The sequence below is a fragment of the Glycine soja genome, chromosome 17, assembly GCF_004193775.1.
Source record: "Glycine soja cultivar W05 chromosome 17, ASM419377v2, whole genome shotgun sequence".
NCBI lineage: Eukaryota > Viridiplantae > Streptophyta > Magnoliopsida > Fabales > Fabaceae > Glycine > Glycine soja.
In genome coordinates, this window is record NC_041018.1 from 35,193,785 (window position 1) to 35,206,492 (window position 12,708).

The 12,708-nt window shown below is 32.3% G+C and overlaps 1 protein-coding gene across 5 annotated transcripts; it reads left to right on the forward strand.

The window, feature by feature from the left end:
* Positions 1-1,789: 1,789 nt before the first annotated feature.
* On the forward strand, positions 1,790-9,025 carry LOC114393396. 5 transcript variants are annotated; one of them, XM_028354730.1, is made up of 6 exons: positions 1,790-2,061; positions 2,193-2,229; positions 3,332-3,705; positions 3,926-4,017; positions 4,126-4,599; positions 7,803-9,025. In XM_028354730.1, the coding sequence occupies exons 3-6, from the start codon at positions 3,340-3,342 to the stop codon at positions 8,818-8,820; spliced, it is 1,950 nt and encodes a 649-aa protein (XP_028210531.1). In that variant the 5' UTR covers positions 1,790-2,061; positions 2,193-2,229; positions 3,332-3,339; the 3' UTR covers positions 8,821-9,025. The 5 variants fall into 5 exon arrangements, with proteins under 5 accessions (XP_028210531.1, XP_028210528.1, XP_028210530.1 ...); XM_028354727.1 differs by having other exon boundaries at positions 1,790-2,229; XM_028354729.1 differs by lacking the exon at positions 2,193-2,229 and having other exon boundaries at positions 1,790-2,122.
* Positions 9,026-12,708: the final 3,683 nt, after the last annotated feature.

Consider the following 12,708-nt stretch of genomic DNA (forward strand, 5'->3'; position numbering starts at 1 on the left):
ATTTTTCTGTCAAAACAAAATATTAATAATTTTAACACAATCTTTATTATTTAAATCATGTAATTATGAATAAGAGTCATTTAATAGAAAGTGACTTTATATCATTTTATAAATTTCAGTTATTTTAAAAAGATAACAAAAAGATAACACGTATAAATTAGATTAATAGCATCTCTGAATCACGATTCAATTAGAAGAGTGTCATCTTAAATTTTTGTCTAATTTGTCTCTGCAAAGCCGTGAACAAACTCTTCTTTGACTCTAAATACTATCACACAATGTTACACACTATCACTCAATCATCTTTCCGTACAATACAATACTACGGTAGTCGTGCCAGTTAATTGCTCTTCTTGTTGGCTTTTTTACTCCAAAGGGGTATTTTTTTTTTCACATGGGGTGGGTTTCAAATTAGCTACTGAAAGAGGTAAGTCATAATAGATATGCGAAGACATGGGGAAGGGATGTTGTACGCAGTCTTACCCTTGCATACCCATGACTAATAAGTCACCAAGGCACAACTTTACCGCTGCACCAGGGCTCGCCCTCAGGTAATTATATTTATTAATAATTATAAATTATTATTGTGATATGATCCATTATAAAAAATAAAACTGCTCTTTAAAAACTATTAAATATTCATTTTTTTTCATATATTTATAAATTTTTTGTATTTCATTTTAATATTTGCCACTAAAATGTATTCGTTTGAGTGATGACTTGATAAATACAGTATCACCTTATCAATCAATAATCATATAATCACACAGCTCTATGTCATTAATTTTTATTTTTTAAATATTTAAAAAATAAAATTTAAATCAAGTGCACCCCTCACCGTCTTCAACTACACCCCTTCCAAGGCCCAATCACTCCTCAACCTCAGAGCCCACTTCTCAACCCCTACGTGTCGCCGCCTGCTCTGATGTCATTTTCTCGGTCGTCGGCTACCCCTCCGACGTCCTCCACCCCTTCTTCGGCACCCTCTCCGCCGTCTACCCCGGTGGCGTCCTCATCGACATGACAACCTTGTTTGAGGAGCTGGTTGGAGAATTTTTGTTTCTTTGGGAACAAATTGCATCATATATTTTCCAAAAAGGTTCTCCATTTCCTTTACCCTGAACCTTTGGATCAAGCATTACTCTTGTTTTGCTATTATAAATGGATGCTGTCGAAATATCATAATTTCGTTCTTTTGGTTGTTTGTAATACCTATCTTTTGAATGTGTACCAGTTTATTCAAAACAGTTGAAATTTTGGAAGCATATGAAGGGGGACTTTGGAAGAGGATCATCCTCCAAAAAATGAACGGTGTGAGCATGAGAAAATGCTTTTATACAAGGTTTTCATCTGGTTGTGTGTTTGCAGCTGAAATCTTGGATGCTGCCGCAGCCACAAAGATTGCCACTCCATGGACGCCTGCATGTACGACAGCGACTGCGGTGCAAAGACAAAAATTAGTGACGTGGAGGAACAGGAGGAGTCTGTGGGGTGTTTATTTTTTAAATATTTAAAAACAAAAATTAATGACATAGATTTATATTTTTACCTGGTTATTGACTTATGCGTCACGACATAACATTATGTCTGTGACATTTTAATGATACAGTCTAACATCTAACTACAGATGTTGAAATAAAACACACAACTTTTTTAGATATCTAAAAAATCTTTTTTTTTTTGAAAACGGAAAACTTAATTTAGTTAAAAAAAAATAAAGTAGAAACTTACAAGTAACGATTGGTTGAATAATAGAAGACAAAAGAAAGGGCAGGGTGTTGAAATTGAAGTTCAGTGTGCTAATGCTATACTCCACGTCCACTACTCCATCCATCAAGTCATACGTGTCAGCTCCGTTAAGTCGACATGTCACCATCATGGTGGGGACCCACAATCTAAATTACCAAATTACCCTGTTCATTTTAGTATCTTACTAAATTACATAAATAAAAATCTTCCCTTCCGCCCTCCCCCTGTTTGTTTGTTTGTTAGTTTGTTATGGTTCTCTCACTTTCTGGGTGCAGCATTTTTTTTCTGTTTCTCCGAGATTCCATCGCAAAGGTTGTTTCTTTCACTCCACACTTTCTCTAGCTTCCTCTTTCAAGTTTGAATTTGCGCCAAGGTTGTTTCTTCGACACAACACTTTCTCTCTCTAACTTTTAATTCTGTGGAAACCTACTCTGTCTATACAGCTGTTGAGTTTTCATTTCTTTGATTGAACTCTGGAGGGTAAGAGATAGTTGCATTAATTTACATTTTTTTTGTTATTTTGTATTGTTTCATTGGTTCTGAGATGGTGAAGAAGAGTATGCATGTGCTGATGATGACTTGCTTTACTTGTATAGTTGTATGCATGCATGTATTGACTTGCTTGGTGGTGGATGAGTGAGTGTGTGAGAGAGTGGGTTAACTGTGTTCTGTTTCCACGTAAAAGTTTAATACTTTTGTGAATTTTGTAAATTCTTCACAGAATTTGGTTTTGAGAGGTTTATATTTCAGGCACTTAATGCCAGAATAATTTGGAATTTGATCGAGAAATGAAGAAAAGCTGTGCTAGTTTACTTACAATGGGGAATATAGTTTTATCAATCTTAGTTTTGTCAAGAGTTCTTTTTTTCTTCAGTGAACACTGGAATTCGTGGTGTTCCTTTGTTTTCATTTGATTTGATTTGTTCTGCTCTTATATCTCTACTTAACTTGTTATCACTTCATAGTTCATAATTTTGCAGTTGTTTTTGATATGTGATTCAACTGTTCAATATATCATACTATTAGAGGTTCATTTGGGGTGCCATGTTGTAATGAGTAATTTGTTTTTTTTATCTTCGTAATGAGTAATTTGTGTCTGACATCAAACTGTTAATCCTGTCCTATCAGTCAAATATTTGCATATATTCTCAATTTTTTTATGTTTATTTTATTGTGTCTTAGGGGCACTTGATTAAGGCCAAAATGGATAGAGAAGGAAAAATAAATGATCCTCTACATTATACAATTTGTCAACATACCTGTTTATAGAGTCATTGGTTGTCATCAATCTGTGAATCCTGTCCCATCGGTCAAATATTTATTCTCAATTTTTTAATGTTTATTCTGTGTCTTGGGAACACTTGATTAAGGCTATACAATCCTCTACATCATACAATTCGTCGGCATACCTGATTCTAGAATTGTTTGTCCACTCCTTTTTTCTATTGTTTTTATTTTTAATTAACTATGAATTGTTGTGTACACGTGAATGTTCAAAAGCTCAGTTGCTAATCATCACATGAATAATTGTTTTGAGATTTGTCCAACCTGCTGAATTAGTTAATGAATATTACACTTTCAGAGTCAAGAATGTCTAAAGAAGTTATTGCTACTCAATCACCTGCTCCTTTTGAGTATGAGATCTTGGATAGCGATGCTGAAGTCCTTAGAACTGTTAGAGCCTCATCGAATCACACGAATCCATGGATTGAACCTGAAAGGTTGAAACTTAGACACAGAATTGGCCGAGGCCCCTTTGGTGATGTCTGGTTAGCAACTCATCATCAGTCAACTGAAGATTATGACGAGTACCATGAAGTTGCTGCTAAGATGTTGCATCCAATCAAAGAGGATCATGTGAAGATTGTATTAGAGAAGTTCAATGAATTGTATTTTAAGTGCCAAGGAGTTGCTAGCATTTCCTGGCTACATGGAATTTCAGTCTTAAATGGAAGGGTTAGATTTTGACTGTTCATTTTTTATTTTTTATTTTTTATTTTTTATTTGTAGGGATTGAACTCAAGTAACAAAAGGATTAAAACAAATCATTCACACTGCTCAACCAAATGAGCTAGACCCCTTGGTGTTTTGGATTGTTCAGTTAGTTCAAAGTATATGAGATTTTTAGCTACCTTTTTTACATCTATCTGGTTACATATTTGTTTTGTGTTCACAGATATGCATCATTATGAATTTGTATGAGGGTTCAATGGGTGACAAGATGGCAGGACTCAAAGAAGGAAGGATTTCATTGCATGATGTCCTAAGGTGATGTGTTTTCAGTTTATTCAGTCAGTGAAATATGGTTATCCTTTTCTTTATATAGCATGAGGGGAAAAAAACTGGGTGATACTATGGGAATGTAACTGGCTGCAGGTATGGAATCAATCTGGCTCAAGGTGTTCAGGAACTTCACTCTAAAGGGATCTTCATTCTGAACCTTAAACCTTTTAATGTTCTTCTCAATGGTAATGATCAAGCAATTTTGGGAGATGTTGGTATTCCTAGCCTTTTGCTTGGCTCATCATTCATAAGCTCAGACATGGCTAAGAGGTTTGGAACTCCCAATTACATGGCTCCAGAGCAATGGGAACCAGAGGTCAGAGGTCCTATATCTTTTGAAACAGATTCTTGGGGATTCGGTTGCACCATTGTCGAAATGTTGACCGGTAATCAACCTTGGTATGGATGTCCTGTTGGCAGAATATACCAGTCTGTTGTTGAAAAGCATGAAAAACCCAATATTCCAAGTGGCCTTCCTTCTTCAGTTGAGAATGTCCTCAGTGGATGCTTTGAGTATGATTTGAGGAATCGCCCTTTAATGGTAGATATTCTGAGTGTCTTTCAAAGGTGTGTATATATTTTTATAATATTTTTCTTGAAATTTTCTGACTGTAAGCTTTTGCATAATTTCATAAAGTTGTAATTCTCTTGGGTCTGGCACATTTTATTTAGTTTCATTCCTTTAGTGAGGTTTATCTATGAGAAGATCCGCTATAAGGAGCATATGCTTTTATGAGGGGATCTAATCTTGACCTATAAGTGAGTGGTCAAGGCTAGCTCCTCTTACACTCCCACTAGATACAACTGATTCTATCATCTTGAGTAAGTGGCCAGGCTCACAGATTCTTTTCATCATGAAAGTTATTTTCCATAATTTTCCTTACACTGTATTTCAGACTTTGAATATTTGTTGCTCATCATCAAATGATGGTCCTGAACATCATCATCATGTTTGTTGCTCATAAACTTTGAATGTGAAGTTGTTTGGGAACTCCGTACATGATAACACAACCATTTTTTCTGGTATTTCAAACTCATGTAGTAACACAGCTTGAGGTTCAGCTTATATGAAAGTATTAAGTTGAACTGTTTCCTTGTGATATAATGTGTTCAGACTTCAGAGCTAGTTATTAAATTTAATAAATTTTTCAAAAGCTTCTGATTTGTCTTTTTGCTGGACTCTCCAGTAATGTGATTCTAGATTTTTGTTGGCACACATGGCATTGCAGTGTGAATGATATGACCATCTGGCATGTATTTGATATGTTATTCTGTCTATATTTGTTCCCAAAATATAGTACCAAGAGAAAGGCCAACAGTGTGAAAGCTATAATATGTTTTGGTCTAGAGCTTATGTTCAAATTATTATTATATTTGTGGCTACAGGTGTGGCTCTTAGTTTTTTCTTTTGTCTACACAGACAAATTAACATGTTTGCTCCACATTTGAGTTGACATTATAGTCATTAAAAGTACACTAATAGGCATTTTGATGGAGAATTTCTATGATTAGTCTAAGTTTATGGGTAGATTTCCATGAACTTTATGAACATCTTCTGCAGTTTTACAAGTGAAAGTAAACTATTTTTAGGGATACGTCTTTAGGATGGGCACTTGATCTACAAACAGTTAAAAAAAAAGAAACAAAATATAAATGTCTGTTTTAATGGTGCAAGTGCTACTACTACATCATCAATAGTCATATATCATGGATAATGTGTGTGTAGATTTGGGGTTGCTAATATGCTCCCACTTGTTGGGGAGTGCGTTAATAAGCTACAACTTGGATTTATTAAATACTCTCAAAGGTGTAGCTTGATAATGTACCCTATTAGCAGCAGGCCCAAGTAGGAAAGTATATGTTAGAAGGAATAAAAATGGCTCAAAGAACCAAGTTACCAGGATCTATTTGTTAGTAGGTAAGTGTTAGGTGCTGCGTGCCAAGGATATCTGGTTTTCGAGGAACCAGTGCCTCTAGAGGTATAAGAGAGAAGAGACCTGAAGAAGAAGAACGAGGAAGGGAAAGCTTCAATATTTTTCTTTGATTCCTTGCTGAATGATTACATGGTTATTTATAGTGCAAATCCTTTCTAACAAAATTGCATAATCTTGCTAGGGAATATTACAAATAACAAATTCGGTTATGCTTGCCCCCTAGCAGCCGACAAGATCACTCAGCAACATTCCTTCTGCCAGCTCAGCATATCCACAGCCTCAAACGTAATAACACAGGTAAGCAGGTTTTGTGATTTTCCTTATTCCTCCTTTTGCTATTTGCACCTCCTGCTTGCACCTCTGGTTCTGTCTCCTTGACTCTGTCTTCTGCTACTGCATATGGTTCCTTATCAGAAGGTGATACCTTCTACCTATCACTCCCAACCCCATCAAAAACACCTTGTCCTCAAGGTGTTGGGGCTTCAAACCATGGGCTAAAAATTCGAAGGAGACAGAAGGTATCACCTTCTGATAAGGAACCATATGCAGTAGCAGAAGACAGAGTCAAGGAGACAGAACCAGAGGTGCAAGCAGGAGGTGCAAATAGCAGAAGGAGGAAAAAAGAAAATCACAAAACCTGCTTACCTGTGTGATTACGTTTGAGGCTGTGGATATGCTGAGCTGGCAGAAGGAATGTTGCTGAGTGATCTTGTCGGCTGCTAGGGGGCAAGCATAATCGAATTTGTTATTTGTAACATTCCCTAGCAAGATTATGCAATTCTGTTAGAAAGGATTTGCACTATAAATAACCATGTAATCATTCAGCAAAGAATCAATGAAAAATATTGAAGCTTTCCCTTCCTCGTTCTTCTTCTTCTTCAGGTCTCTTCTCTCTTATACCTCTGGAGGCACTGGTTCCTCGAAAACCAGATATCCTTGGCACGCAGCACCTAACAGTAAGCCTTCTAACTGAAGTAGGATAAAAAGGTAGAAGATAACATAGGTGAATTCAGTTAGTTGATCAGTTTTGAGTGGGAGAGACCTGACTTTCAAATTCCTGGAGAAACATTGATCATTTTACATCATTCTTTCTCTTCCTGATACTGCATAACAATTAATCTAGAGTTGGAGGGGGATGCTCAATAAAATTTCCTTTCTTTTTATTAGTCTCTACATTCTGTACCAGCATCTATCATATTTCAACAAAACAAGAGTGTATTAGCAAAACCCTTATTTTATAATTATTTAAGTTATATGAATTTTTTATTCAGGTAAGGATGAAAATTGCCCATAAACAGTAAATATATGATGATTACCAGATCAGAATTGTTATGGTCCCAAGGGGACTCTCATAGTGGTATGCCTTATGCTAGTAAAAAGTTATGTCATTATGTGGGACATGATGACACAATAGTTTATGTTTAAACATTCTATGGTAAGAAGTGGTAACCCTTTTCATTTATATTTTGGAATATATCTATCATTATTCTATTTCTGTATTTTTAAACACCACAAATCAATTACATATGTACACCACTATATAACATGGTGAAATATTCAGTTGACTTGAAGATGCACCAGTGCATAGTGTTCAGCTAGCTTGTAACTTTTGAAGGCTTGATTGTGTATTCTGGACATTAAGTAGCCTAATAGTTGCGGATTAGTAAAATTGCTCTACAATTTTGCTTCCAATAATCCATGATAATGTCTGTACCAGAAAGAACTAAAGCGATAATTTTTCATAACAGCATGGAATTGCTTGTTAATTTCTATTTATCTTCATGAAAATAAGATCTTTTCAAATGCTACTCTATTGTTAACTATTCTGCCTTGCAGTGCTCTGAATGAACTGACCAATAATCATGGAGAATGGAGATATCAAGGAAATGGGAAAGTTATTCCAAAATCAGGTAGCACTGGCTACACAGAGTGGTTCCTCTCAAAGGATCATCTTCAGGTGGGCGACGTGGTCCGATCTAGAAAGCCTTCCAATGCATGCAGACCTCAAAACATGGACATCCCAGAAGGAACTGTCGTTGGTTTAGAGCGAAATGCAGATCACGGATTCGCCCTCGTGAGGGTCCATGGAATTCATGACCCTGTTAAAATTCATATGTCAACTCTTGAACGTGTCACATTTGGCTTAGTAGCTGGTGATTGGGTCCGCCTGAGGGATGAAAATGAGAAACACTCACTGGTGGGCATTCTACATGCCGTCAATCGCGATGGTAGAGTGGCTGTTGGATTTCTCGGGCTGCAAACTCTCTGGAATGGAAACTCTTCGGAACTCGAAATCGCGGAATCATACTGCATCGGCCAGTTTGTCAGGCTCAAAGACAGCCTTTCAAGTCCTCGATTCGAATGGCGTCGCAAAAGGGGAGGAGCCTCGGCCGCTGGCAGGATTTCATGGATTCTACCAAATGGATGCTTGGTTGTCAAGTTCCCAGGAATGCTCCCTTTCGGAAATGAACCAAGCACCTACTTGGCTGATCCCTCCGAGGTGGAAGTGGTTGAGTTCAAGACATGTCCTGGAATGATAGAGAAGTACCAACATGTAGAGGATCATCACTGGGCAATTAGGCCTGTTCTAATTGCAATTGGTCTATTCACTGCTCTCAAACTAGGCATATCAGTTGGAAAGAAAGTGAGGAGGAACAACAAGGTAACTGCAATAGAAACTGAAACTCAATATCTTGATGGTCAAAATCAAAATGCTGCCACCTCTGCTACAACTACAACTACTACAAAGAAACCTTCCACTTCCAGTGCTACAATACCAGTTAGCTCAATGTGGGTTCCTGCAGTTGCTAATATGATTTTTAAGGAAAGTGTTACCTCGTCCAATGGTCGGTAGTTTATTTATTTTGGTGTTTCTATCTCAAAACAGTTACATAATAATTAAACATGGACTTTAAATTAAATGGTAGGCACTAATTATACATGAATATGACATCAGGATTCAGGACTGACTCTGAATGTTGACATTGTACATATATCCTTCACAAGATTAGCTCTAGTACAGTCTCCAATGCTTTGCACAATGAACACAAATTTCGTTATGTGGTTCCTGAGTTTTAATAAAGAATAGAAGGGTAGGAGTGAAATGAGCAATGAATCAAGATACATGTATATGCTTATTCTTGAAGCATTGTTTGATATCAGCTCTAGTGAAATTAATTCATTAATCACCAAAAATATTTTGGTGACTGATGAATTAATTTCACTTATTGAAAAACATGAAAAAATATTACTATAAATTTTTATTTATCTAAAAATTAGTTTGCCTTTTAAAAATTATTTTTACTTCATTTTAATGATGGGAATTTGATTTTGAGAAACTACTCAAATAACATTTGATACTGTAAAATTGTTTCTGGAGGCCTTTTCTACTTGCTCCATGTTTGGGCCAAATAAAAAAATATTCTATGCTTGGTACGCTTTTAGAACACAATTATATTTATATTTTTTTTTACGGTTTCCATCTTAAAATAATACACAAGTATTCTATATTTACTATATTTAAAAATTATAACAAACTAAAACTCAAATTATAAATTCTACTTCTATACTATAAATTAAAATATATTCTTAACTTGGATAATAAAACTTTCATTATTAAAAATTTGTAACACTTTCTCCTTCAAGGTGTATTTTACACAAATTCTCTACAATTGGGCTAAAAAACATCTCTACCAGTAATCTCAAACTACTCTCTCTCTCTCTCTCTCTATATATATATATATATATATATATATATATATATATATATATATATATATATATATAATCTTCTATTCATTCTAATTTAAAAATAACATTATATCACAATTTAAATTATTCATCAAAATCTAAACTATAACTTGTATATTTTTAAAAAATTATTTATCAATGATTTTTTAAGAATATTTACTATTAATTCTAAGAATAACATTTTTTTATAAGCATTCTAATAATAACATAATTTTTAAATTTTATTTATTATGAATAATAATAATTATATAAAAATAACCATTCATCTTCTAACACAGAATAAAATACTACACACTAGTAAATACTAGTTAAAATTAAAAGTCAATACATTAATAAACATAAAAAATGCATTAAGTTTAATATGAGAGAATAATATTTTGTCAATGATAGTGTAAAAGTAAATTGAATAAAAAATGTAATTCATCTTATTTAATTTTTTTTACAGGATTTAAATTTGTTAAAATCATGTTATTTGCTTAATGATAAAACATAATTTTTAATTGTTTTGTCCTATATCCATAAAATTTTAAAACCGACCCCATCACAGACAATAGAGGAGAGAAAGAGTATTAAAAAATAGAAAAATTATGTGTTTTGTACCCAAAGGAAAGGAGATGTGAGATCCTCTTCAAATCACATTAAGAAAAAAATTCACTTGCTCATATTCTATGATCGGCATGTTGTCTCTCACACATTTGTATTTAATTATACTATTTGTTTCACGGTTTGAATCTTAAAAAAAATTACACAAATACTATATATTTACTATATTTAAAAAATATACATGTTCTCTCCCTCCATCCATTTCTCTTTGAAGTCAAATGTAACATTTCCACTTTAATTGCATCACTTTTGTCATGTTAATTTATTCATATGTGTAAACATAAATTGAGCACAATTTTTTTAAAATTTTAAAAAAAACTAAAATAATTTATAAGTAAAAATATTAATTTATCATTATTTATGACTTCACATATTTTATTTTATACATCAGTTCTTATTAAAATACAATTTACATGTCACACTAAACAATAAAACTAGTGTTGCACATAGGACGGAACTTTTTTCACTTGCTCATTTCTATGTATACATGTTTTTGAATATGCAATTGTATTTATACTATTTATTTGACAGTTTCTATCTAAAAAAAATTACACAATCACTATATATTTACTATTTTTAAAAGAATAATATAACACAGCAATTTCCCTCTCTCTCTCTCTCCCATCTGAAGTGAAATGTAACATTTCTTCTTTAATTATATCATTTTTGTCATTTTAATTTATTTATAGCATAAATTAAACTCAATTTTACATTTTCAAATTCAGAAAAAATAAATTAAAATGATTTAGAAATAAAAGTAATATTTATTACATTATATACCGTTTCACATATTTTAAACATTAACCATTATAGAAAGAGAATTTACAAGTCAGACTAAAAATTGAGAAACTTTGGGTTGCAAGAACCTGACATGAAAATAAGACCCTAGTGAATCACACAAATGTCTTAATCAGGTGCTCTTTGGGTTCCACATTGTCAACAAGAGAGGAAAGGAAGAGGGGTTAACAAATTAGAAAAGTTGTGTGTTTACCAAAGGGAGATGTGTGATGTTGTTTGAATCACATATGAATGATTTTTTCACTTGCTCATGTTCTATGTTCGACATGCTTTTCTAACATGCAATTGTATTTATACGGTTCATTTTATGATTTTCATCTTAAAAAATCACAAATATTGTATATTTACTATATTTTAAAAAATATAATAGACATATATACATAACAATTCTATAAAACATATACTTTTTAATTTTATTTAAGAATATTAAAATAATTTTAAATAAAAAGTAATTATAATGAAATTTTATGCATTCTTATATATATATATATATCAAAAAAATTATTTTCTAATTATTTCTTAAAAATAAATTATAAAATTATCCTAAAATAGAAAATTTGTTATTTATTTTAATGTAATATATATAAAAAATTATGGGTATATATAATTTATTTCTTCATTTCTATTTGACTGAATTCAATTTGGTTTAAAATTACAATTTCTATGTTTGGATGGTAAAAAAAAAATTTAAGCACGAAATTAAAACAATAAGTTGAATTCTAATTTTAGTTAGAGTAGTGATAAGTCAAGTATGAAGGGTGTTTATAATTAATTACATTAATATAACGTTTATATAAATATACTAATATTTTTCTTATATAGTATTAATAATTATATTCATTAAATATAATATATTATTTAACCTAATAAATGTATTGATAATACATGTATATTAAAAGTAAAATTTTTCAATAAAATTTATATATGTACATTAAAAATAATTATTAAATAAAAAGTAATTATAACAAAAGTTAATGTACACTCATGTGTAAGTGTGCGTGCGCGTAACACACATATATTTAAAATTTTTCTATTTTAAAATATATTTCATACACTAATTTTAGGAAATAATAGTTAATTAATTTATATCATAATGTTAAAATAGAAAATTTTAAATGTATGTTAATATAAATGTAGTATTATATATAATAATTTATTTCATTCAATTCTATTCTACTGAATTAACTTTGGTTTAAAATTATAAATTTATATTTAGATTGTGAAAAAAAGATTAAAACACAAAATTATTATTATAGTTGAAGTTGTAAAAACAATGTTTTCTTAATTATGTGCCTAAGTGTCTTAAAAAAACTTCTAGAGGAACTAAATTGATTTTACCTTGGAAAATAATGAGTTTAAATAATTTTGTGTTGTTGGGATTTTATGGATCATTTTGGTTTATTTTTTTGATGGGCCTTATGGGATATATGAGTTTGTCTAGGATGGACCTTAGAGGGATCTGAGAGCTTTAAATCTAGAAACAAATTAGAACTCCACTCCTAACTTTACTTAATCATTTTCTCTCTCCTAAAGACACTATTGTGATTCTCTAGGTTGAAAGGATTGAAGCTGTCAACACTATCGTGACCTT

Coding starts and splice junctions, on each gene's coding strand:
- LOC114393396 (XM_028354726.1), top strand. CDS start 3,313: ATGAATATTACACTTTCAGAGTCAAGAATGTCTAAAGAAGTTATTGCT. Junction 3,706..3,925: donor TTTCAGTCTTAAATGGAAGG/GTTAGATTTTGA, acceptor TTGTGTTCACAG/ATATGCATCATTATGAATTT. Junction 4,600..7,802: donor ATTCTGAGTGTCTTTCAAAG/GTGTGTATATAT, acceptor TCTGCCTTGCAG/TGCTCTGAATGAACTGACCA.